This window comes from Capsicum annuum, chromosome 9 (genome assembly GCF_002878395.1).
Source record: "Capsicum annuum cultivar UCD-10X-F1 chromosome 9, UCD10Xv1.1, whole genome shotgun sequence".
Classification (NCBI taxonomy): Eukaryota; Viridiplantae; Streptophyta; class Magnoliopsida; order Solanales; family Solanaceae; genus Capsicum; species Capsicum annuum.
This window is the reverse complement of record NC_061119.1, coordinates 193,099,268-193,127,005: the sequence shown is the minus strand read 5'-3', so window position 1 is coordinate 193,127,005 and position 27,738 is coordinate 193,099,268. Positions and strand designations below refer to the sequence as shown.

The 27,738-nt window shown below is 36.1% G+C and overlaps 1 protein-coding gene across 3 annotated transcripts; it reads right to left on the bottom strand.

Annotated features, from left to right (window-relative positions):
* Positions 1-3,826: 3,826 nt before the first annotated feature.
* Positions 3,827-26,441, bottom strand: LOC107855662 (probable sugar phosphate/phosphate translocator At1g06470). 3 transcript variants are annotated; one of them, XM_016700681.2, is made up of 12 exons: positions 25,471-26,441; positions 24,486-24,655; positions 23,718-23,803; positions 23,338-23,387; positions 22,647-22,714; positions 21,206-21,306; positions 21,053-21,065; positions 20,343-20,527; positions 20,035-20,121; positions 17,814-17,908; positions 17,052-17,202; positions 3,827-3,965 (listed from the first exon to the last, which is right to left on the bottom strand). In XM_016700681.2, exons 1-11 carry the CDS (start codon positions 26,025-26,027, stop codon positions 17,085-17,087), a joined length of 1,530 nt encoding a protein of 509 aa, XP_016556167.1. In that variant the 5' UTR covers positions 26,028-26,441; the 3' UTR covers positions 3,827-3,965; positions 17,052-17,084. The 3 variants fall into 3 exon arrangements, with proteins under 3 accessions (XP_016556167.1, XP_016556166.1, XP_047253112.1); XM_016700680.2 differs by lacking the exon at positions 3,827-3,965 and having other exon boundaries at positions 16,809-17,202; XM_047397156.1 differs by lacking the exons at positions 3,827-3,965; positions 20,343-20,527 and having other exon boundaries at positions 16,809-17,202; positions 21,053-21,061.
* Between the last annotated feature and the right edge of the window lie 1,297 nt (positions 26,442-27,738).

Here is a 27,738-nt window from a genome sequence, read left to right as displayed (position 1 = left end):
CCTATGAGTACCCACTACTCCAAACTGGATTTGTTACATGAAGAGAAAATACAAGGTTTAGGTTATGAATGCTTGGAGCTTATAGTGTACTTCCGCTTGGGACATTATGTCCCCTGAAGAATGCTGACTTGGCTGAGATACTGAGAAAACACTGAGATGATGCACAGGGCACCTACGAACTGAATCGTGATAGCATATCAGGGATCTGAAACTGAGGCATGACACCTGAACTGAGCTGAACTCGCAACCATATGGTTGCTCGATCTTAGAATAGTTACATTCATGAGACTTCGGATAGTGCGACTAGATGGAAAGATAGGAACCCAACCATATGAACATTATCCGCCTAACTGCTAAACTGAATTACTGGTTTTGAGGATTAACTTATGATACAAACTTATATTCAACTGGAGCCTTTCTTTGACAATCTTTCTATAGAGTTCTAGTGGCTTTAGGAATCAAGGAGACTTGACAAGGCTGAATAAACAACAACAACAACAACAACAACAAACCTAGTATATTCCCACAAAGTAGGGTCTAGGGAGGGTAGAGTGTATGCAGTCCATACCACTACCTCTAAAGAGATAGAGAGGCTATTTTTGATAGACCCCCGGCTCAAGAATAAGGACATCATACAAAAGCATCAAAAGCAAGGAACATGATAAAATAACATAGGTACGACATCCACAGAAGATTGTATATTGCCAAACAAAGAACACCAAAGTCCACCTAATTACTGGCTATGACTCATCCACACCATTAGCCCTCTATCCTAATGTTTTTCTCCATACCTTCCTATTCAAGGTCATGTCCTTAGTCAACTATAACTGCTCCATGTCACGCTTAATCACTTCTCTCCAGTATTTCTTTGGTCTACCCCTACCCTAATTGAAACCTTCTAAGGCCAACCTCTCACATCCTGGCTAAAATTCTGTAATATGAGTCGAGGCTTACGAAACATAATCTAAGATGAAGTGACTAAGCCTTATGCACTGCAACTACAAATTTTCAAGCTTAGACATATCCCTTGAATACTCTGTCAACTATACTCTCCACCTTAGTACAGCACACCACCAAAGACTACTGAAAATATTCACATGGGTGCTGAGTATGAGTGTATAAACATACTAACTTATCTGATTACCTAAATGGTTGATAGTTGAATACTTGTTCATGTAATATTAAACTGCACTTAGTCTGAGTAAATGGACTGGAACTATGGAGTACTATACATATAAGGTAAGTACTGACTGTGTAACAGGAGATAACTATGCTTGAACTCATGAAAATTGTATTATTTGAGAATGCAAGACCAAATGTATAACATGATTCTAAAATATTCTATAAATAGAGGTACTGAAACACTGATAATTGAATAATTGATAACTGTATGCTATGGTCAAGTAAAGCTGAAATTGAACTGAGTTACTGATCTGATTACTGGACTAAGACTGTAACTAAGACTGTAATTGAGACTTAACTAAGACTGAATACTAAACTGAGAATAATGTAAAGCATGAGTACATGAGTTATGAGCTGCATGACCTGAGTTTGGAGTTTCTGTTTTCATGGAACACGATTCGTAATACTGAGTGAACTGGAACTCCAATACTAGGAATCGTAAGCGTACATGGTTTTGGATAACGTATACGAATATGAGCTATAATCATAAAGCTAACATCTAAGACATAAATAGATATCACGATAACTGATGGGTTTTTGAGAGTCTGAAATATAATTCTGAGATGACCTGCGTGATCATTCTTGCTACGAGAATAGACAAAAATATCATCAATGAAGGCTATAACAAATATGTCCAAGTACTGCTTGAACACATGGTTCATCAAGTCCATGAAAGCTGTTGGGGCATTGGTAAGACCAAATGATATGTCTAAGAATTCGAAGTGACCATACCAAGTTCTTAAAGCTATTTTTAGAATGTCACATTCTCTAACTCTGAGATGATGATAGCCTAATCTGAGGCCTATCTTAGAAAAGTAACTGGAACCATGAAGTTGGTCAAATAAGTCATCGATTCTGGGAAGTGGATACTTGTTCTTGACCGTGACTTTATTTAGCTGACGGTAAACTACCCATATTCTGAGAGAACAGTCTTTTTTATACACGAAGAGAACTGGTGCACCCCACAGAGACACACTAGGTCTGATGAATCCCTTGTCTAGGAGATCTCTCAACTGTTCTTTTAATTCTCTGAGTTCTGAAGGTGTCATTCTATATGACGAAATAAATATGGGCTGAGTGTATGGAAGAAGGTCTATTCCAAGTTGATTTCCCTTTTGAGAGGGACTCCGGGAAAATCTTTGGAAAATACATCTGGGAATTCACATGCTACTGATACTAATTCAAGACTAGGGGTTTCTGAGCTAGAGTCTTGGACTCAAACGAGAAGGTAGATACATCCCTTAGATATTATTTTTCTTTCCCTTAGGTAAGAAATAAGTTGACCCCTAAGTGATGAAATACTACCCCTTCACTCTAGGACGGGTTCATTTAGAAACTAAAACTGGAAAATTCTGTTTCTACAGTCGACTGAGGCATAGCAAGAATGAAGCCAATCCATGTCGAGAATGACATCAAAATCGGTCATCTCTAATTTGACTAAGTCTACTAAAGTGACTTTTTGAGATACTATAATCGGACAGTTCCTACATTCCTACCGAGCTATGATAGATTTACCCACTGGGATAGAGACTGAGAAAGGCTCTTCTAGAATTTCGAGACTGACTCTGAAGTCAACATCTATATAAGGAGTTACAAAAGACAAAGAAACTCCTAGATCTAGCAGTGCATAAACATGGAAATGATAAACTTGTAACGTACCAGTGACCACATCAGAAAAACTTTCCTAATCCTATCGGGACTGAAGTGCATAGAGTTTTTTTAGACGTTGCCCGGTGGTGGCACTGAAAGCAGCACCCTGCTGATTCGGGCAACCGGTCTGACTCTTTAGCCTGGCTTGCCATATCCGAAAAATACGTCACTGCCAGCTCTACAGACACCCTGATGGTTTCTGCCATATTTCTGGCAAAGAGGATTTGTTCGGGCACTCTTTGGCCTTGACATTCTGGCCCTCTTATTATTTCTCCCCTTTTTACTATGCCTCTCCTCCTTACTCTGCGAAGTATCAGCTATAATCCTAGATAGGATAACAGCCAGATGATTTTTTGAGCAACAACTAAATAAGCTAAAGCAGTTAAAGCAGCTCTAAATTCAGCATGAGAAACATGCTCATTCAGGGGATCTGCTTGAACGGGTGGAGGAGCAGACTGGTTTTCATTACTTCTTTCGTTAGGTTCTTTAAAATACATACTCTGGAAGCATAAGGAAGAGATGAATTAGACTGAGAGTTTAACTTGAGCTCATGCTTACTCACACGACATGAATACTAAAATAAGGGAAACTTTTCCTAAAACATCTCATAACCTCCTGTCCATAAGTGTGGCGCGCTATACACCCATGTACAAGACACTACTAGATGTGAATTTCAGGTTTCCTAGGACTCTGCTGAACCTTAGGCTCTGATACCAAGTTTGTATTGCCCCGAGTCTGTACCCCAGATGCTACATGGTGCTTATAATCCTGAAGGATCATAAGCTAACCCATGACAGGTACCTACTGTAATATCTGAATAGTAATACTACAAATATGCAAAAATTAAGTGAAAACTTGCCATAAGGTTTAATACTAAAATAAAACTGAATACGGTATAACAACACAAAAACTGAAACATCTGTATAAAAGTACTCCAGTCTGAAAATCCTCTACTATCTGAATCATGGAGTTGATAGGACAAGCCCCCAACTAACTCTAACTACTATAAAGCTGTACTGATAAACTAAAATAGTAAAGAAAATAATCATGTCCTCAAACTATGAGGACTCACCACTAACTCTGACTGCTGAAGATCTGATCTACAAGGGTGCTCGGAAGCCCGTGCTCTGAACCTATGATATAAGACATCATAACACAAAAAAAAGGTATATGTCAGTACTTTGAATGTACTGGTATGCTAAGTGAGGTAAGCTGAAATGCATAAGTTCATATGTATGAACAATACTAACCGAATAACATAAATATAACTGAATGAGAGTACATGCATAAATACGTATACTGTAACTAAGATCGTGATAACACAAGATACTGAGTTCTGAATTACTGGTTTACTGATATCTGAGTTTACTGATACTATGTAGCTGATAACAGAGTAATTTTATTTGATAGTCTTGATTCAATGCAACTATACTGAGTTCCGTACTAAACTGAGTGACTATGTCTGACAGTACTGAATCTGTAGAACTGAACTGAGTACTATACTGAGACTGAGTCTAAAACTAAAACTGTGGGAGGTAATCATCTAACCAATATGCCCCTTTATAAATAGATTAGGGTCCAACCTACAACCCCAGTTGGAAAGACATCAATCAATACCGTGCCACGGGTAAAGACAAGTTATGAGTTAACACTCTCTGATAGGAAGCTCTTTCGTTAACCCTCGTTGGTAGGAAAACTCATGTGAGATGTATCAATCCTAATCTGGCAAGAAGATATCTCAACCTACACTAGCTACGTAGTTCTGTAATGTAGAGATTGCTACTAAGGGTCAAACCCTCTGCTGGCAGGAATTCCCCCATCCCTGGGTTCGCTCAGTGTTGAATCCTACTCCTAATTGAATAGACACTGAACTGATTTCCTAGTTCATGCTAGGCTTGACTAAACTGTTACTAATTTTACTGATTTCCATTGACTGATGGCATACTACTGAATTCTGTTAGCTGACTGAGTTTACTGAGGTCTAAACTGAATACTGAACTAGACGGGACTAATACTGAGTCTACAGAGTTCTCTTGAGCCCTGTAACTGACTTAGAGTACTACTGATCGTGACATGACTGAGATTATTTTATAACTGATACTAGTTCTAGGTAAATAGCTAAATTGTCGGGTATAAATACCCCCAAGACTCGGTATCATGAAAAATAAAACTTCTCATGATCTTGCATAGCATAAAAATGTACACTTGTTCATAATGCATCTGTAGAGGCATTTTATCAAACATGTGCATGGCATGAAATAATATACATACTAGCATGATATAATCCGATTATTACATTCACATAAGAAATTCATCAAACACTTGGATGGCATAGTATATGCAGATAATACTAAACAACATGTGAGCATCATGATTCAATTTCCAAATTCATAATTCCATAGGTTTCAACATGAATTCACGTGATAAATCACACATATCAAATAATTATACATCAACCTTGTAATAAATCAAGAAATAAAAACCCAATTATAGTAATAATCATGAATACACTTTGATTTAAAATCATGGAAAGCATGAAATCAAGCTATGTGAAGTTTAAAAAGGTTTCTTGGACTTCAAGGGCTGAAGGAACCCTTGGATGAATACTTCACATACCTTTGTTGCTAAATCCTTGAAGAACAATGGTGAAATCTTGAGCCTTGGCTTTTGAATTTAGATCACCTCAGGTTTCTGTTCTTGAGATGTTTCAGAATAGTGAATCGATTTAGCCTCTATGAGGGATTACTCTCGTGTTTTGGGAATGACAGGTATGGGAAAAAGAACTTAATACCCCTGAGGATGCGGCTTTTAATGACTGAAAACCAAACTGTCAATGCAAAAACCGATGCACCACATCATTGGCATCGACGCAATGGTCAATGGATCGCGTTGAGTCTACGTCGATTCACTGGAATTTGCACTGAGCTGAGGAAAAAATTATATGTCAACGCGATGTATCGAGATCGCGTTGACTCACTATTTTGGTCACTCGAACATGGTCTAAACGAGATCCAAAAAATTCAAAACTTGTTCGAGAACACCTATTGACATCCCTGATCATGATTCAACCTAAAGATTGATACTTTAAGGTTATAAGAGTCATGAAATAGAGTTACCAACTTACAAAGGCCAAAATAATACTAAGTCTGAATATTTAGCTAGAATTTTCTAAGCCTAAGACCCCTTTGCAAGCTTAAAAGACTGAGTTGAGCGTAGGATTTTGTGGGATCTTATAGTTCCCTTTCTTTTCTCCCCTTTTCTTTTATTTCTCCCAATTGTTGATGTATCTCACTCACTTGACATGGTGAAAGAGGGTGAAGTGTGAATTTTTGGTCCTTGAATTCAAGTAAATACCTATTAGTTCTTCCATCATGCTTGGTATATCTATCAATTTCCATGTCCTACCCAACAACAAATAACATGCTTGCATAGGAATTACATCATATAACACCTCGTCTTGGTAATTTCCCACTTGGAACAGAATCAAGCATTGGCAAGTCACCTTCAATTCTCCACACTCATTCAACCATTATAACTTGTTGGGACTTGCATATGAATTAGTGGGGAGTTTTAAGAAGTCAACCATAGTAGCACTAGCTACATTAGTGCAACTCCTACTATCAATAACCATCGTATATACACCTCTCTTGATAAGACACTTAGTATGGAATAGATTTTCCCTTTGGCTTGGATCATCTAAAACCTTACTAACCATGACTCGCCTCACCACAAAGTTTGGAACTTGACACTCACCCTCTTGTGGCCAAGTGTCCTCTTCAAAACATTCTTCTTGTACCTCATTTTCAATTTGCTCTCCATCTTGAGGCTTGGCCTCATTATCCTCGGTTTATAACTCTACCTCCTCTCTAAGATAGTATAACTTCCCTTCCTTAAGGATTACATTCCTTTTGTTTGGACACTCACTAGCATCGTGTCCCCACCCTTAATATTTAAAGCATTGACCCCTTAGAATTGTAAGTTCGGTTTGGCTTACCTTCATTTCTTAGAGGTTGATATTGGGCAGCCTTGGCCACGGTTTGTGGAGCATGAGATGAAGGATTTTTGTTCTTATTCCAACCTGAAGATGTTGGAATAACCTCTTTGTTTCTAGACCAACCCGCGGGTCCTTGTTATCCTTTGGACTTGTAGGTCGCCTTCTCTTTGATTTCCCTCTCAACCTTTAGTACCCATTGGAAGATACCATTTATAGTTTCAAACTTATGAAGAGTCATGTGAGAAGTGATCTCTTTTTCCAACCCAACTTTAAAGCGTATAATATCATGATGTACTTTTCTTCCCGGTGATCAAGCTTCAAAATCAATTGTTGAAATTCATCATAGTAAGCCATGACACTCTTGCTTCCTTGCCTCAAGTCGTATAGTTTTGCAAGGAGCTCATGTTTATATCTCTCTGGTATGTATCTCTCCCTCATAAGTCTCTTCAATATTTACCAAGGAGGATGTTGACCACCAATCATCATATTCCCAAACCTTTTAGTATAATCCTACCAAGTATTGTCATAGCCTTCAAAGTGGGTTATAACATAGCAACTCTTCTTCTCTTTGGATAGATCATTAACTTGGAAAAACTTTTCATAAGAAGACTCTCATGAAAGCTACACTTCGGGATCACTCTCACCTTTGAAAATAGAAATGCCAACCTTGATAGAATTGGTGTCAACCTCTAGGTTTCCTTATGGATTTCCATGACTATGTCTACCTTCATGCCCTCAGTATATACCTTGATGTCCTCTTTGCTCATACCTACCTCTTATCTCTTCTTCAATCATGTAGTTATAATTGTAAGCTCCATAATCCTCTTGTTGATCTCCTCTACCATATTCTTCTGCATGGACGGGTCAGTTTTGGTTAAGTGGAGCTTGATATAGGGAATTTAGTAGATGGTAAGGCCTTTGGTTAAGTAGATATTGGTTGGGAAGTATAAGATTTTGTAGAGCATATGATATTTGCTTAAGTGGGTCTTGTAGTGGGGATTCGGATTTGGACTTGGTATTTGGTTTCCAAATCCTTCTTGTTGGACTTGAGTGAATTGAGGGTCAAGTGGTCTTGTGGGGTTTTGGTTTTGAGAGTAAGTAGGTGTTTGGGTCTGATTTTGTAGAGGTCTTGGTGGATAGAGCATTTGATGGAGGGTCTCGGGTGTGATGGTAGTAGAGGTGTTTTAGGCTTGTCCACTCGAAGACACATGGTAGCGTTGAGGAGTAGAGGGTTGGGAGCTTCTTTGACTCTCAACTTGATCCATCCTCCCACTCAATACTGACATATCCGCCTCTAGTCTACCAAAACCAGATTGTATCATTTTTATTTCACGGGTAAAGGCTTCAAGTTGAGCCAAGATAGCACCATTAACATCATTACCCACGGTTTGAGAGGTTGTAACCTCGGGTTCCATTAAAATGTACCTAAAACACACCTACAAAACAATACACAAGTTAGTTCAAAAAAGCCTCACCACACTCTCACTCTTTTATTTTTACCTTACACTTAGCTTCACAAGTGTTGAAAGTCGGATTATACTTCATAAGTGATTGAGGGATGAGTATGCTCTTGTACGGAGTAGATTTTTGTTGGAAAGACTCAAATTAATCTTGTTCGGACTTGAACCAACAAACTACAACGAATCACAAAAGAGAAAAGCACACAAGGAACGTAAACACGAAAGAAAGAACTCTAAACTAACTCACAACCTAGTAGATAGTTACTAGTTTGTCAATTAGTACTAGAATCAACAAAATACAACTAAGGAAACAAGAATAGAAACTAAGAATCCAAAAATTGAGCCTAAAAATATGGGTGTCCAAAGTGATGACGTGGCATCTTGTGGATGGATGAAAAATTTTGAAAAATTTCTGGCTCTTCAACTTTGAGTTTCGGCCAACTTCAATCCAAGGAGTGTAGAATCGGTTTTGAGGGAGATATTGTAAGGTTTTGGAGACTTTTTCAAGCTCAAATGAGTTTGAATTTGAGTTGGTCCCCCTCCCCCCCCCCCCCCCCCATACTTTCAATTGTATTTGAATATTCCCTTTGTTCAATTCTTCTTTGGATGACTTAGAATATCGTGGAATATTCTTTGTACAAACAATTTCTACACTCTCTTTCTTCTTTTATCTAGATCAAACCACCTCTTTTGAATATTCTTCTTCAACAAGATATGAAGATGAGGAAGAACAACAAGAATATTCGAGAGTTGACCAACATTTGACCACAAAATGACCTCCAAATTTGAAAATTCTTGAAGATCAAGGTCACTTTGCCAAGCCAAGCACAAATATCACTCTATCAAATCAAAAATACCACAACCACAATAGCCCAAAATGAGATCCACCTCAAATACCTTTAAACTCTAGCTCAACAATGGTGGATAGCTCAAAACAACCCGATTTTGGCTCAAATTTGTAGATCAAGACTCTATTAGTGCTAGGAAACAAGAATCTAGCACTAGAATCTAACAAAATACACAAAAACTAAGTAGATCCAGGACGGCCTAAGTGACAAAAATGTGACTCAATATTTTTTTATTATTTTTGGACTTTTGACTCTTTTTTTGTGATGATTTTCTTCAAGGTAACAACAATTCAAGACTTAGAGTTGTAGAAACAACCCTAAACGTGGCTCTTTATACCAAATGATATAGTAATCAACCTAAAAAGATGAAAATCTAGCCTAATGAAAGAGATGAAGCCGAGACACTAACACAAGAAGCAAAGACACAATCGAATTTAAGAGAATAAGCAAGAAGAACACCAACTAAGTGCAAAAATGTTAAGATAGATATCTTGACATAGAAACATACAAACCAAGAGAACCAAGGGATGTATCAAATCCCAAGACCCAAATGACCTATATGAGTAACACCAAGATCTTACGTTAACACAAAAGGAACTCAATCTTCCCCAAGCACCAAGGTTTCTAAGCCAAATACCAACACTAGTGAAATCCACACTAGATGCTAGCCCTAGTTACAATCTCACAAAGGAGAGACGAAAAGATGTTTCAAAGTTTGTCTTTCAAGATCATTCAAAAACTAATGAGGAAATAAGCCTAAAAGTCTATTTATAGCTATTACATACAAAGACCAAAATGCCCTTAATAAGTCTTGAAGGAGAGGTGACCTTGGAATGTGAGTAAGTGGCGGCCTTGGAGTGTTTTCAAGGTCCCTCTTCACACTTTAGCATATGCACTCCTTTGGGTGAATTCATGACACACTCACAAGCATCCATCTTCATGAACATGGATTGTAGACTTTGTAATTCTCGAGCTTGACTCCTCGTGAATGGCCTTGAGCTCTTGGCACCCGTATCATTATAATTTCTATTAGTTGAGTTATAGGAATTAGAGTTTATAATTCCTAGGTTACAAGAGTTTTGTAATCAGTTGTTGTTAAGGCTCATTGTTGAGTAGAAAAGTTGGGGCTAAATCTGGTAGAGGTACAGGTCCTGAATTTTATACCTTTTTGACCCGGGTGTTTTCCACTTAAAAATATTTTTGTTCTGTACTTACTATCTTTACTGCTTTCACTGGAACACGTTAGGCAACCCGTTCCATCAATAGGCAACTGCTAGGCTAAACTAAGGTAATGAGTAGGGCACGTATTCTAATAGAACCCATATCCAAAGATGGCGGATGGTCCACCGTTGTTAAGGAGCCAGCGAAATCCCTCATTTCCCTGTGATGAGGGATCAAATCTTAGTGGAAACATCATATTTTTAGACTTTTTTCCTTTATCCCTTTACCTTTTATAGGAACCCACAAGTTTTGATTGTGAATGCATTCGTATTAAGATTCATAATCATAGACATATCAGCGTGAAAGTAATTCAAATACACAATTAAGAGTAAGATCAGAAAGGAGAGATTGGATTAAAATACGAAATATGTATTAAGAGTAATATCATAGACATATTGACATGATTAATTTAAAAAGTGCTTCTGCTGATTTCAAAATCCATAATTGTGTGCTGGACCTGATTGAGTCGATATAGAAATTTGACAAGACTTCATACAATTTCATGGTTCCTATGTGTTAAAACACGCATTTATAAGTCACGATTGGCATCTAAAGAGCGACTTTATTAGTCCTAATTTATATGGCACCCTTTCCTTATTAAGTCGTCTCGAAAAGAATGTTTCTTTCTATAATTAGAAATTACCTGAACTTCAAAATTTTCTTCACCATTAATGAAATAATTTATAATCACACAAATATCTTAAGTATATTTTGGACCACAAATTTAAAAAATCTTCATTTCTTTCTTAGAATTTTTGTCAAGTCAAATTGTGTGACATGATTTGGGATGGATGGAGTTTTTTTTGTTATTAGGTGAATCGTTTCCATTTATTATCTTAGCACCAGATCATTATTCAAAATAAGATCAAATCACATAGATAATCAAATATCTCAAAATACAACAGAAGTATCGAATCCGGCATAAAGTTTAAAACAAACTATAACCCACAATAACATCATCAAAGGAACATCTAAAGTGTGAACAAAAGATCTAGGAGGGGTAGCTTAAAGGTGAGACTCGTAAAATGTTTCAGTTTAGCCCCAAATTTTGAGGTTTCAAAAAATTTTAGTAGTGAATATTATGATTTTAATTTCACTTAAAACAATATTAGAAATTGTGAAAAAAAAGTACAAAATTTAACACTTTCATTACAATAAAAAAGGACAGTTCGGTGCATTAAAGCTTTCAGTATATGCAGGATCTGGGGAAGGTCCCCACCACAGGGGTGTATTATACGTAATCTTACCTTGCATTTCTACTAGAGGTTGTTTTCACCACTTTCTTTACAAGATTCAATAAAATTAGAGAATATTGTCATGTCCTTAGTCTACAATTAAGCACACGTACGACACTAGGATTTGCTAAGAGAATGAGAAAAAAGAACACGAGAATTATTAGAAAGATTTTTATTAGAGAGAACATGAATATATTTTCTTGATGATTTTGCAAATAGATGCCCCTCTATTTATACTACTCTCCTAGAAGCTAAAGTGTAAATATAAATTAATATACAAGTCATTATTCTAGAATTCCCTACACGACTAGAATGTCCGAAGGACCTTCCATACAATTCTATAGAATTTTAAGGTCTTCCAATGGAATTCTCTTTATGTCTCTAGAATATTCTACCAAGGCTAGTCTCTTTCTTATGTAAGTCTTCCACATGGACAAGTTTGTTCCACATGGCACCTAAATTGTGATGACGTGGTGGGTCATCACACTCTTCCTCACCCGTTCTTACGACGACCGTTGCCTATTGTTGTTGCATAAACTCCCAGATCTTATCTTTAAATTACCACAAGGCCTCATATCTTTCTCATATGTCTTTCTCCGATGATTGTCCTTCTAATAGATGTGGAACATGAGAATGTTTGTTTATCCTTATCTTCCTTAAGACTTACATTGGTTTTCTTGAATGAAGACGCTCATTTCATGAGCCCTTTGACTACCTGCATAAACAAAAGTTGTGCTTGGTTCTGTTTGGGCACCATAATTACTGTCCTCCTTGTTCTATTACCCAATGATAATGGAGGTAGGGATTGATCAAAGTATGACAATTTTTAAAGAGCTCTTGCCCTAGGATAATATCAAAGATTTCCATTGTTGTAAAGTTTATTGTACCTTTTCAGTTGCCTAATTTCACACCAACACCATTAGCAACACCATGAGCATTTTGAGGCTCGACATTCACGGTCTTAACATGGGAATTAGTTGGATAGGACTTCAACTCTAGTCTCTTCGTTGCGGCCTCGATCACAAAATTATGAGTTACTCTAGTGTCCACTAATGCACGAGCGAGATTGTTGTTGATGATTAGGTCCACCTACTAATTTTCATTCTCGTTGGTTTGACTAGTATGATGGATCCACATAGTCCAATTATACCCAATTGAGTTGTGAACGAACTCTCTCCTTGCGCCTGCTCCTTCTGCTCAAGCACCATAGTGCTAAGACTCTTTTAAGTCAGAATAATTCTTAAAGCTATGTAGCCCTCAGCATATGTAGCATCCCTTCTTCTCGGCTGGTGTATTCTTTTCAGTGTAGCTCTGACAACCAATTGACTCCTTGCTATCAAACTTGTGGATATCTTGTGTCTTATAGTGGTGTTGATGTACTTCCTTGCTTGTATCATATTCTCCACCACATTTAGCACTGCCATCCTGAGACTCGTTGTCTTTTTCCTTGTCAAACTTCTCATTATTGGATTCATCAAAGACTCGAAATCCTCGAAATCCAATATGGCTCAGTATAAATTTGTGACTCATCGACGTTGCAACTCCTGCTTAGCCCAATTCTGCAACCCGTCCAATGAAGTTGAACAACAAATCATCATTTGTGTGTTTGGGAATTTGAATCATATGAACACCTTAACATAGTCACGTATGCTCTGTCTGCTTGAACTCCCTAAATTTTCTTCTTTCCTCGTACAGGATATTATTTTGGAAGAACTGACGCATGAACTTGGCCTTAAAACCGATCCCACATCTTAGTATTGTACGTACCTCTCTCAACATCAACTATTTTCCTTCTCCACCATAGCATGATATTCTCGAATAGTTACAACACAGCGGTGTTGATCTTGGATTCATCGTCTCTTACTTTTCGATGCTTGAAATAGTTCTCCAAGTGCCAAAGAAAGTTCTCTACCTCCTGTGCATTAGCCTCAATCTTAGTCTCTCTCGTCAGAATAACATTCCTACCTGCTTCAGTTGTGCCATCGTTAAACAGCTCTTTGAGTACTTCTACCTTTGCTTTCAAGGCATCGATAGTGCTCACGCCTTCATAAGTATGCACTCGTGTAGTGATGGTTTGTAGTAGCTCAACCTTGGCCTGTATATGCCCCTCCAAGTCATTTTAGATGCTCTCGATATCTTCAAGAGTGTGTCATTTAAGAACTCCAAGGATACCCTCCACAACATTGGTAAAAGATGTCAATAGTGTATCCCTACATTAACCTTCATAACCCGCTCCTTATCGAGCGAGATGTCCTCGGGCAGGACCTTTACTCCATCCTTGCTCCCCTTCGTGGTAGATGGTTCCTTGGAGGTAAGCACTTGACACAACTTCATACATAACCTCGTTGCTCATATTAGCGGCATTCCTCTTCTTTTCATCTACCTTCTTACCAGCGACATCCTGACTGATGCTAGACAGGGTGTTAGCAGTGTTAAATTCTCCGTCATTTGCCATTTCCTTAGTTATAACCTTGCTCTGATACTACTTTGTTACGTCGTTAGTCTTCAACTAAGCACATGTGTGGCATTTGATAAATCGTTCACGCTATTACACCATTTGCTCATGCTTTTGCTGTGTCAAGTCATCCTAAGACACTAGGAATCACTGAGATAATGAAAAAAATATATAAAAGAATTATTAGGAAGATTTGTATTAGAGAGAACATGAATATTTTTTCTTGATGATTTTTCTAATGAATACCCTCTATTTATATTACTCTCCTAGGAGCTAAAGTATAAATATAAATAATATACAAGTTCTTATTCTAGAATTCTCTACACAACTAGAATGTTCCAAGGAGCTCCCACGCAATTCTATAGAATTCTCAGATCTCCCAATGGAATTCTCTTTATGTCTTCCGCCAAGGACTGATCTCCTTCTCATGTAAGTCTTTCACATGGACAACTTTGTGCCAAGTGGCGCCTAAGTGGCGTGATGCCGTGGTGGGTCATCACAATATGGTCGCATATTTCTCCTTAAAACCTTAAAAGTGCAATTTGGAGAAGTCTAAAAGATCAAATGTCTGTTGAGCTCACCCCTTGATGCTATTAACACTTTCATTACAGAAATCAAATTTAGAAAAAAAAAAATGTAAATGAAGTCTCTGTTTTGACAAAAATGAGCCTCCCCTGATTATCTTAGAACTGTTTAATCTTATGATTACTTGTTCTATTTGAAGAACAGAAATTTCATGTTTCATTGTCAAGCGCGTATGATAATGAAAGATGTGTTAAAAATGGCAAAATTTCTGCTCTTTGAGTAAAATAGTATTGGGTACGATGTAGTTTTGATGATTGACAAACTGACAAAGTGATATGAAACATGTCAGTTAAGCTGGTTCACAGACGCACTGTCTCATGTAGCTGAACTCGTAGCAAAATCATCAATGATTAAAGGCAAGGGTGGAAGAAATCAAGAACTAGATAATTGGTTAATTCTGATAAACTCAAGGAAATAAACATATCCTAATTTGAAGAAGTTGAATTTGATTCAAACACATATCCTAATTTGAAGAAGTTGAATTTGATTCAAACACTTTATGATACAGGGAAAGCAAGTTGAGTTGGAAAAGGAATCCTATGGAAAGAAGGAGTTTCACTTCTGAGCATATTTTGAGGAGTCATATGTGTAGAAGGAGAAAAATTTTGCAAATTGAAGAAATCTACCGAAGATAGGAAACATACTAATTGAAGGACTCTTTGTTAGATCAATTAAGTTTTCGATGGATGACACATGAATGGACCATGTTACTTGAGTTAGTCCAAGCATAGGAAGACAAGTTTCAAGTATCACTGATAGATGCAGACAAAGATTGCCTAAAGTCAGGAATGAATGAGCGAGCCAAATTCTGATATACTTAAATTACTAATCACGTAAGAAATTGAAGAAGTTGTGGTTGAGTAAAATACTTAAAGATAAAGATGATCTAAAGAGTTGGAGTTTGACTACAACACTAAGGAGACAAGAGTTGGAATTGAAGAAGGAGTCTCACTTGAAATAGAACTCTATGCAATGAGAGTTCTGATTAAAGGAGAAGTTTGAAATAAAGAATGACTTTTTGGAGAACTGTGTTTAAATAGAAGATGCATAATTCATAGTAACTGGCACACTTACAAAGAGAGAAAAGGCTAAACACGATCAAATTAAGAAAGTTCATAATTAAGAGAATTCTGACCGAAGATTCAAGTGCTGCCAGTACAAAGGAACAGATTGACAAATCTATTTCACAGGATTAAACTTTACAGTTCATGAGTCAGTTTAAATGTATTGTTCTTACTGAGTTGTAATTTATTGCTTTCCTGGACTGATTGTTTAGAATACTGAGCTGAGTTAACTTCAAGTTTGGGATAACTCGAAGTGGGTTCAACAGTCAAGGATGATTATTGAGTTATAGGAATTAGAGTTTATAATTCCAGTTATTGAGTTATAGGTTAGAGTTTATAATTCCAGTTATTGAGGTATAGGAATTAGAGTTTATAATTCCTAGTTGTTGGTTACAAGAGTTTTGTAATCAGTCGTTGTTGAGGCTCAGAGTTATTTAGTGAAGTTGGGGTTAAATCCTGTAGAGGTACAAGTCGTAATTTTTTACACCTTTTTGAGTCGGATGTTTTCCACGTAAAAATCATTGTGTTCTTTACTTCCTGTTTTACTGCTTTCTTGGAACACATCAGACAACCCGTTTCATCCATAGGCAACTCTTATGTTAAAGTCATTGATCAGTAGGGCACGTACTCTAACAGATGGTGATGTTGACCTCCAAGGGCCATATTTAATTATTTCAAAGTTCACCTAGTTTACTAAACGCAAAGTTGAGGTTTGAGTATTGAATTGTATGTTCCTCCCCGCCTCCCTATCTTTTTTTTTTTCGTACATTGGAAAAGACTGAGTTTACAGAGTTTAACAAAGAAATGAAAGAATTTTTGAAATTTGTGGTTTAAAGCAAGTCAGATATTTGTGTGACTGTAAATATCTCATTATAGGGAAAACGAGAAATTTAAAGTTAAATTTCTTCTACGTATCCGAAAAAAAAAAGGTCAGCTCGTTGCAATAAAGCTACCGCTATGCGTGGTGTCCGGAGAAGGGCCCCACCACAAGGGTGTATTGTACGCAGTCTTACCTTGCATTTCTGCCGGAGGCTGTTTCCAAGGCTTAAACCCGTGACCTCCGCAGCAACTTTACCAGTTACTCCAAGACCGTATCATTATTTTTTGGACAGAGTGAAAAGAAAAGTGCATCTCGTTAATTATCACAGAGGGAGTAATAAATTTCTTAATATCTTCCATAAGCTACAAGTCTTAAGCCTACTAGGTGAAAAAACTCAATTTCCTCATCTTCAAGATCACCAAATCTTCCTCGTGTATATGATGACATTCATTTGACAGAAAATCTGCACATTTGTTCCTCCGCTCCCCATGTAAATACAAAAGGGTGTCAGAGCAGTGTAGTTAGAAGCTCACTTACGTTCGTAAATGCAGATAAGTTCATATGGAAACTTCAAGGACCAGGATCTTGATCTTCCATTTCTTCAAGAATAACATACTTAGCAGTTGTATTTCCTAACGGTGATCCAATTTCATCTTCATTTGTGCTACCTTTCTGTAATTTGTCGTTCCTATGTAATGAAAATGGAAAAACAACGTCAATACATGTCATTAAACCATCCTAACAGTTCCATCATATGCTTTTAATGACTACCAAAGTCCCATTTGCGACTAAAAATAGGCCGATATCAACAATTTGATTGAACTACTATAGCTTAACTAAACATATTTCGATGTGCTTTCTTTTAAATGACGACCTAATGGCAGAAACAGTTATTGAGAAACTAGCACCTGTGCCAGATTCACAATGAATGAACATATTGTCCTTTTAATCAAGGGCTAAAGTGCTAGGAATGGTTTAAAATAGTATTAAAGGCTATTACAGGTCTTCGTGTTTTTTACCTTCTTATTTTGGTTCACATGCAGTGTGGCATTGCATGGGCTCTGTATCTCAGCAAAGAAAAGACATAACATTGGAGAAACTTGCAGAAATAAAAGATATTGTCACCGGCAGACAAAAGTGTACTTTAAACTGAGGATCACGAATTGATTAGATGAAACAGAATATACACATATTGTGTTTGGTAAAAAGGACTTAATACTAATCTAGTTTTAATGTCAATGCAGAGCGAATAATCATGAGATAACTTCTTGCTAAAACATGAAGGACTCAGTCACTTACTTGTACCAGTTAAACAAACTGACACCAAAAATTATCGTCATGAGACCGAGCCCTTTCATCCAGGTAAAGTCATCGTGAAAATAAAACACAGCAACCTGAACAGGCAGCAGTCACGATTACCATCTATTTCATGAACCGTAAAAAACATGGACTCCAGAAACCATAGGAATTTGACAGATATAAAAAAAACTATTCAATTGAAGCAATCCAAGTCCTGTCTCAGTCTAATTATTGTTCGAATAGTACAATCTACTTGAGGTAAGCAAACTTCACTTAATGAGGCCAACCAGAGAAAATAGGACTCGAGTGCATAGACTTGCATTGAGATCACTTAGAATATTGAGTTTATGCAGAGGCGAACCGAGGATTTGAAGTTGTGAATGCACCAGTGTTGTCAAAGATGCACATAAGCCTCGAAGTAAGACTCAAAATATGTTAAGCGCTCGCCTCGCTTAATGTGCAAGGGTTCTAATTTCTGATACATATTTTCCCTTGTCAATGAGGCTTTCTGAGGATACAAACACTAAACAATTGATATTTCACTTTATCAAAAAAAAAAAATTGTGCTCATATATTTGTCATTTATGCTTATATTATTAGTCTTGGACTAGACATATATTTATATCTTTTCTACCTTTATGCCTTTTTTCGTTAAATTTCACGCTTTATTTGTACTTTGTGCTTAAACACAATAAACCTTGAAGTTTTTCTACGCTTATTGTTTTTTGATAATATTGTGGAGCACCAATATTATCTTAAGATGTTAAAAAAAAATTCGGTGTCGATTTAGGAATATTATCATATTCAATTGGTCGCTAAAGACATGAACAATACTGAACAAATAAATAGATAGAACAAATAAGAATTTTAAGCTAATAACTTTACTTTCATATAATATGAAGTTTACTTATAACGTTTATAAACAATTAGTTCTGGTAGCTCAATGGTAGGGTTCTCCTTATGGGCTGGTCGCAAGTTCAAATCCCTATTCCAACAATTTTGTTGTTATAAATTTTGTAATAAGCCTTTAAATTTGAAGTATTGAAAATAAAAAAAGGTGTTGTATGAATCGGGGATTGATCCCTAGCTTAAATTTGAAGTATTGAAAATAAAAATTTAAGGTGTTGTATGAATCGGGGATCAATCCCTAGCTGCATGGATGGAAGGGCTAGCTTCACGCAGCGCACCAATGTGCACCACCATTCATTTCAGGGTGCATTATTAAATGTATCCCAATTTTTCAAGGTATATACACATATATATACAATTTTTTTCGACGTTAACGGGTGCATGTGCACCCCCATCGATACATGTGGGTCCGCCCCTGAGTTTATGGTTCTGAATTCTAAAAAAAGGAAGCTTACTGGATTTTAAATTCACTGTTTATACATATTAAATAAACTTCTTAACACAAATACAATATTTTGACTAAAGCAATTGAATTCTGCCGAACCCATAGCTTTCTCTCTAGCTCCGAGCCTGACAATAGGACAAGCTTAGTCTATTAGCGGTCTCATTTCCACATGATAAACTCCCTCTTGTTGGATAATTTCCTATGTTGAACAGATTGAGCTTTCTATCATATTTCTTTTTCTAAGTATGTTATCCATACTCCAAATAAGCATTTCTGTAGACTACCTACACCCTCCCCCGTGCCCCCAAGTACTGGCAAATAACAACAGAAAACAGAAGGAAGAAAGTACAAAGTCAGTGCTAAGTGACCATTCAAAAGACAAACGAAATACTCTTTTGGCTTATTTTTGATAACCTTGATTCACCAAAGTTACAACCAACAATTTTTTGATAAAAGAAGTTTAAGCAAATCATTGCAATCAGCAGACAGACCAGAGGTAAGTATTCATCATTGGTCTGATACTGGGGCGGATGTAGAGTAGCGGCAATGAAACTGATACCTTCGACTTGGAACATAAATTTTGTATAATAAAGTTTCACTAAAATTGCAACATATGGTAGGTACTGAACCTATAATTTTTAAAATACAGTGAGTTGAATGCTAAGAACTTTAAAGGTTGACCCCACAGAATTTAAATCTTGGAACCGCCTTTGGTATGATATAATGACTTCTCAAGAATCTTGTGCTAGAATCCGTCGTCAAGCAATAAAGAGAGACTTTATAAAGTATCAGCATTATAGAATTTTTGGGAGTTTATCATCAGTGCATTAATTCTATACAAAATATGACAAGGTTTATAGTTCATACCAAGATAGTGACTGCCTCCTTTACAACTCCCGCTATTGTCACTGTTACAGCACTTGTGATAGACACAAGAATATATTCCGTCAACACCTGCAGTAAATAAATGCTGCTAGATAAGTTGTAAAAAGAAGTTATCTTTATGTACGTCCAGGTTCTTTGATAATTGATAATCGTTTGTAAATGATCAACCCTATTACTTATAAGAAGGCCTCATTTTCTCCAGGAAAAGAAAATGGGGAAAAACAAAACAACCACTATGAGAGGGGAAATCCTCAAATTGAACTGATACCAGTACTTAGGCACATGCATACCATAAAGAAAGCCAAAGTTCCACCGAAAAGCATCAGCAAACAACTTCTAGCTATATGCCATGAGCTATCAAAGTAATTGGTATGTCTGAATTCGTGCCACGGATCAAAAATAAGGGAAAGCACAGCAGTTGAAAGAGTCATTACTGGAGTAACATAGCTCATTAGGGTGAGTGGATTTTTTAAACCTGGAATAACAAAAGCATGCATGTCATACACAATTAATTCACAAACTATGTAACGAATACTGAACCAACTACTTTCAAAATATTTATTTGGTCAAAACTAGGATTAAGACAAAGCAGATCAAACAAGATGATCATTTTTCAATCTTTGACAAGCTAACAAAGTGGATCATACAATTTTTTCGAATTTAGATTAGCAAAACAAGATCAGTTTTGGAAGAGGGCCTTGGAGCAACGATAAAATTATCTTTGTGGCCTATAGGCCACGTATTTGAGTTGTGGAATCAGCCACTAATTTGTGTTAGGGTAGGGTGCCTACATCACACCCTCTTGGGGTGCAACCCACCTTGGACCTAGCGTGAATGCAAGATGCTTCGTCCATCGGACTGTCCTTTTAATACAAGATCAGATTTGATGCAATCGAAGTAGTGGTGCAGCCGGTGCCGCTACAGCTGCTAATAATGATGATGATGATAACAACATCTCAAGAATGCTTAAAATTTGCTAAGAGTTGTTCATAGTCCTTACCATAGGCTTCTTTCTTTATGCCAGTTTTATGTCAGCAGGACCAGTTGGATATGGAAAACAAACCCAAACATACACAAAGTAAGCATATACTATTGACAAAACAATGGAAAGAGGAATCAATGATAACGATGCAACGAATGTCACAAATCCAACCTGCAGAAGAATCTGAGTCATAGTCCAGCGAAACCCAGACATAACTGCAGCAAGCATAACAAAGACAAATCCCCAAAACTCAAATTCTGTCTCCTTTGCAACTGTATTATCAGACAATAAAGGTCAGACTTGTCTAGAAAACAGATATAAATTAACGGACGACACAATTATCCACAAGGTGATAAATCTCACTAAAGCACTCAATAAGAAGATTATCTAAGTTGGTTCAATTTGTCAATGATAGTTGTAAAAAGAACACCACAAAGGAACACAGCCTTATGCAATCAGTTGAAGTCAGCTGCAACTACTCCTTTTTCTAGATGTATATATTACTGTTAGAACCCCATAGAGGGTGAGAAATTTGGTTGTTGTCTCCTTATTTAGTTTTGCACAATCTCCACCGCATTAGCTAACTTTTTGGGTTGAATTTGACCAAAGATCCATTTTTTAAACATAGCACCAGAGGCGGACCGATCTCTATTCTTTGTTCACTCAATGTGTGCTCCATGATGTAAAGATATGACACTTGGGTCTAACTCAACCTCAAAAGCTAGCTCATGACGGGTGGATTGTCCAAGTACATATAAGCAGACCGCCAAAGTTCATTTCCCAACCAATGTGGGACTTTCACCCACTCTAACAGATATTATGTTTCCACATTGTTAGCTTTGGGGATTGAGTTAGGCCCAAGTCCATCATGTTAACAATATAGACAGCAATGCTCATAGTTAAAACCATGATTCACTACATCTCTTGAAATAACCTTGTTCGACTTTGATCTCATTTGTCATGGTTCTGTCTACTTTTCATATTAATGACTATAATGGGCTGAAACAGTGAGGCATTGGAAAAAATTGAGAATAATTTTAATCCATTTCTTCCTCAGTACCTTCTACAGTGTTTACTCGGATCACTTCCCTCATCAGTTTCAGTCCATTTATTTGTATTTCTTAATTCCTTCTTCTTAAACCAAGACCCCCACATAACATAATCATGTCAGCTTCTATTTTTGTATCGAAATACTTTCAACTTTGGAAAGAAGGAAAAAGAAGACGAGTCTAGGAAAACACAGTTTTATGAGTTTCAATAAAAACAAAATACTCTTCTCAATACAAAGCAACAGTTTACAACAAAAGATGTGATTGTTATCCGCTAAAGACTCAAAAGTGTCTTTCCTCAACAACTAACAGTTCAGGGGAGAGATAAAGCATCTTCAAACCCATCATTGTCGTATCTAAGCAAAAAAGGTTATTCAATCTCTAAGCATATATTGAATCAAAATGGTCATCACAAGATTAGAAATGAGAAAAGTAAATGCTTTTACCAGTGCACAAGTGAAGGTTATCGACGTGATTTTAGAATGACAGATGAAAATGAAGATCATTAATGCTAATGCAAGAAAAAATACCAGAAAATTACACTTAAGCAAGCATGAATATACCTGTTAATAGTATCCCAGCAGAAATGACCAAGATGATCCCCAGCAGCTTTACACTTGGAGACTCCAACCTTCCAGAAACAGTTGAGGTTAAAAGCAAGAGCATGAAGTAAAATATATTCAGCTTACATAATAGACCTGTCAAATGTATCATATTCATCAAAGATAGCTGTTTCAAAGACACTTTCAGGTTTTTAATCCATAACGAATTAACAATCACATTCTATTAGGCCCTCTTGTTTGAAATTGTCTCATTTTTGTTCAAAGAGAAAAGAATTATTTCGTTAGTTCAATTTTCCTTATGTCTTCAATAATTTAGTGCATCCATGATTATTGGAATAAATCGGATCAGTCCGAAAACAAACTTACTCATATGAATATGATTCGTACGGAAATAAACAGTAAATGGAGAGCTGTTAGATTTGAAATCACCTCAGAATATTGTTCCTTGGTCAGTTGGTGACCCATGAAAGAATCAATCATTTAGCCTACCTATTTTACAAAAGGTTTTGCAAAAGATTCCAGAGTCCTCATATGCCAAAAAAGCCACTAATTTTCCGCATTGACGAATAATATTGTATACATCTATTACACAATGCAAAGGATCAAGCAGAATTAAAGATGCTTCTGGCATCACCTACCCCGCCACAAAAATCCCAATAAAACAAAAGAGATCAGTGATTAAAAGTAGTACCTGAAAGCAAATGCGAAGAACAGGAGAAATATGGGAGATGCAGATTTACACTGCAATGACATAAATAGCTTTTAGGAATCCAGAATTTGTATCAGAATAAGGAAGGAGAAAACAAAATAAGAAATCAGTTATTCTAATTGATAAGTGGCCCTTGAAGGCTTTGACAATCGGACTGACTTTACTGCAGAGAGTTGTGACTGTCACTGGTGTCAGCTAAAATTTCAAGGTACATAAATGCAAATACTACAGCCCTCGACAAGTGTTAGGATCATGAGTTTAACTAGAATGCTTTCTCAGAGCTCAAACTTCTTGAAGATATTTGCACCAGTATTGACAGAAACTGATGAATCAAACATAAATTAAGGAGAAATGTTACAGACCATAGTGGCAAATGTGACCGAGATGAAAACAAGGGATGCATTGCTGAGGTTCACATCCATTGCCGTTGTGAGAGCTGTCGGTACAACTGCAAAAGACAAAGTCCGTCTATTGTATTAGTTGCTAAGAAGTGAACATAACAATTAGCGGGAAAATATTGAAAGCCAGTATTTATAGATGGCATTAAGATATCATGTAAAAGATTCCTAAATACAGGTTAGATATAAAAGACATAAGAGATGATATGTCTTGAACACACGATGTAATTATTGCGGATAGAAACCATTGTCGATGCATCAGTAATAAGCTAATAAGTGTAACATGTATCTTAACTAAGTAACAAACCCAAGACAATTAGCCTTTTACTTATTGAAGCTGTCAACTCATAAGATTGAGACATTTGAGCCCTTTATAAATCGACTCTCATCTCTGTTACATTTTGTAAATAACTCTACCGGGAAAGTGCATAAACACATTATACACATATCTCCTGCTCTATAATATCATACGCGTTTCAAATACTTTAAGCTATCTACCCTGTCCTGTTCTCCTCTTCCTTTCTCTCCTCTGATTTTAACTTAGGGATTTCAGTTTTGGAAAAGTTATTGCATTTAATATGAGATGCCTATAATCGTAGCACATAGCAACATTATGTTAAAAACGCTCTACCAGTCCGTCCATCATAATTGGTAACCTGTATGATACCTTTTTTCAACAAATCGTGCAGTAATATACTTGAAGAAAAAGTGCATGAATAGTCATAAATTTACCTTTCAAAGAATAATCTCTCCAAGACATCATCCCTGCAGGTTGAAATCTTTGAGACCAGAACCCTGTAATGGCCTTGGACAATACAGCTTGCATCGCAAAGTGCACAGTGTTCATCAGTAAAGGGGCGGGAAACTTTCCTAAACTATCCCCGAGAAGACTTTTATTGTACCTATTTCACATTTCAACACGAGAAGAAGAAACATCCTTAAAGCTTCAAACAACAACAACAACTACTACGTCTTAGTCTCAAACAAGTTGGGATCATCTATATGAATCCTCACTGAACAAGTTCCCCATTTAAATTGAAAAAAAAAAGAGTAGTTCTCGAAGTTCTCTACATTTCCTACTGGCACAAGAATCTCTATTATATAGGCCTAAAAGACTCCTCGAAAACATCGGACCTAAAGTAAAAGTATGAACATGACTAAAATATTTCTGAAGCTTCAATAAACAACAACATTATGTCCCTGTCTCAAACAAGATGGAATCGCCTATATGAACCCTCACTGCTATGTTCCTCATTTAAGTTCATCTCAGTCCAACAATTTACAAAAATAAAAATAAAATTGGCAAGAAGGAGAAGTTGTCTGTCTTTCCTATAAGGTGGCTAAAACCCTCCTAGATAGCGTAGGACCTAAAGTAAACGTATAGGCATGATAAAATATTTGGACACTTCAATAGACAAAAAAAAAAAAAAAACGACTACTACGCCGCATTCTCAAACAAGTTAGGATCAACTATATGAATCCTCACTGACCATGATCCCCATTTAAATTATTTCATGCCAACACTCACGAAATAAAAATAAAAAAGAGAAGTACTAGAAGTTCTCTATTGTTCCTACTGCCATAAGAATCTCTAATAGATAGTGCTAAAACATTCATAGAAAGCATAGCACCAAATGTAAACGTACAATCATGACCACAAATATTTCAATACACATCAATGGAACAAGACAAGAACGTGACGAAATTCAATACTTACAATGTCAAGAACAAGCTGACACTGTACCATACAAGTATGAAGAAAAATGTCTTCAATACATCAACTTCAGAAGTACCACCATTCTTTGAATCTGTATGTGGTGAGTCATGGTAGTCCGAGAAAGCCGAGCGATCATCATCATCATCATCACTATAACCACCCTCATCATCATCATCGATAGATCCTCGATGACTCGATAAACCATTCTCCACGTCAAATGGATGATACCTATCTTCTCCACTACCAAAATCACCCCCACCACTACCTCTCATCCTGTGCTTAAAGTTACTATTACTACTACTACTATGTTGATTTGTCTCTGTCCCAATAGATACACTTATTTCTTTCCCTTTTGGCAACTTGAAATCAAAATCATCTGCATTAAGATTATGTCTATTGACTAGTTGTGATGAATGAAGAGTACCATTTTCATCAAACCAACCTGAAAATGAAGGGTCCCTATGACAACTTGAAGCAGAATTATCTTTGCTCCATAAGTTGTCACTTTTACTACTTTCCTCAATATTCTCTTTACTCAAATGCTCACTTTCTACCATCTCACTTATTTACAAAACCAAGTCATAAAAAACAAGGCTTAGATTCGTGAAATATGACACTAAAGTTTGAAATATATTAATAGTCTAAGGGATTTAAATCCTTGAAATTTGTAAAAATTGTATAAAAGGGGTTGTGTTAAACAATTTGAGATGGATCAAAATGAAAAAAAAAATAAGGGGAAAAAAAGATTATATAAAGTATAGATTTAAACAAGAATTCCCATTTAGAATTCCCAATAGGGATCAAACATCACGCATGTTAAAGAATGTAATTAGACACAGGATTAAAAATAACGTTTTAAAGATTAAGGATGAAAACATGCAAACGTGATCAAGATCAGAAAGTGAAAGCTTGTGATTTGATCCGTTAATTTCCGTTAGGAGGGGTAGGGGTGGGGGGTCTTGTAGTTGTAATATCTCTTCTTTTTGCATTAATGAAAATATGATAAAAATAATAATTAGGATATTATCAGATGTTAAATTTCATTGTGTCAATATATATAACTTAATTATTTCTGTTTGAAAACTCATTAATCTTGACTTTTCTATTTTACTTTCAATAACATGTTTTTATAACCATAAGAAACCGTCATGATATATTTAAAATTTTATGTGCTCGTAATATTTTTATTTTACACAAAAATTCTTATTTCAAATTCAACTTGGTCAAATATAATGCCATATAAAATGAGACAAATGAATCAAAGTAGCACTATTGTCCTAGTCGGGCGGTTTTACAAGAAAATCAGAAGAAATTAAATTTAAGACTTTCATTTTTTTTATTTATACTTTTCATCATGCTCTTTTTATTATAAATAATAAATTACCAACCGCGTTTGTTGGTAACTTGGTCTGTCTTTTAAATAATTAACCTATTGTTCCACTCGATTTTTCTATTTTCTTGATTTTGGCACTAAAACCCAATTAAAGAAGTCTTTTTTCTTTGTTTAGATCTCTTTAAGAGCTCTCATATCTTTTTTCTTTTTGTTTTTTAGTAATTCCAACTCACAATTTTAGAATTGAAAGTGAAAAACTTAGACGTGCTATTGCAGGTTACCCAACTTTTTATAATAAAATTAAAAAAAAAAAAAATGGGTAACCTGCAATAGCAATAACAAGATTAAGTTTACATGATAGTGTAAAATATATAGTAGACTAGCAATGTACAAAACCTAAATTATTTAACTTATTTGCTCTTTTATTTTCCATTTGTACTGCCACTTAAATTTTTTTAGGTGTTTTTGAAACATGATATTGGCGCAGCATGTCATATTCCTCCAGAAATATTTTAGTATGAGTTCATGATAATTCAAAAAAATTCTATGAACATCCATAATTTAAATATAGGATTCACTAAACAATTAATTTAGAAGGTTTTTCGCTCTCGTTTCAAGAAATTATTTAGGGAGATCAGTGGTCTTTACAAGAATACTTTCAAACAAAAATTTGAAAAAAGAAAATTGGGTAACCTGCAATAGCAAGTTAAATTTATCTGATAGTATAGAATATATTATACACTAACAATGTATAAAATTTAAATTATTTAACTTATTCGCACTTTTATTTTCCATTTGTACTACCACTTAGATTTTTTGAAAGTATTTTTGAAGCATGATATTCCGGCAGCATGTTATATTCCTCCAAAACTATTTTAATATGAATTCATGATAATTCAAAGAAATCCTATGAACATCCATAATTTAATTATTAT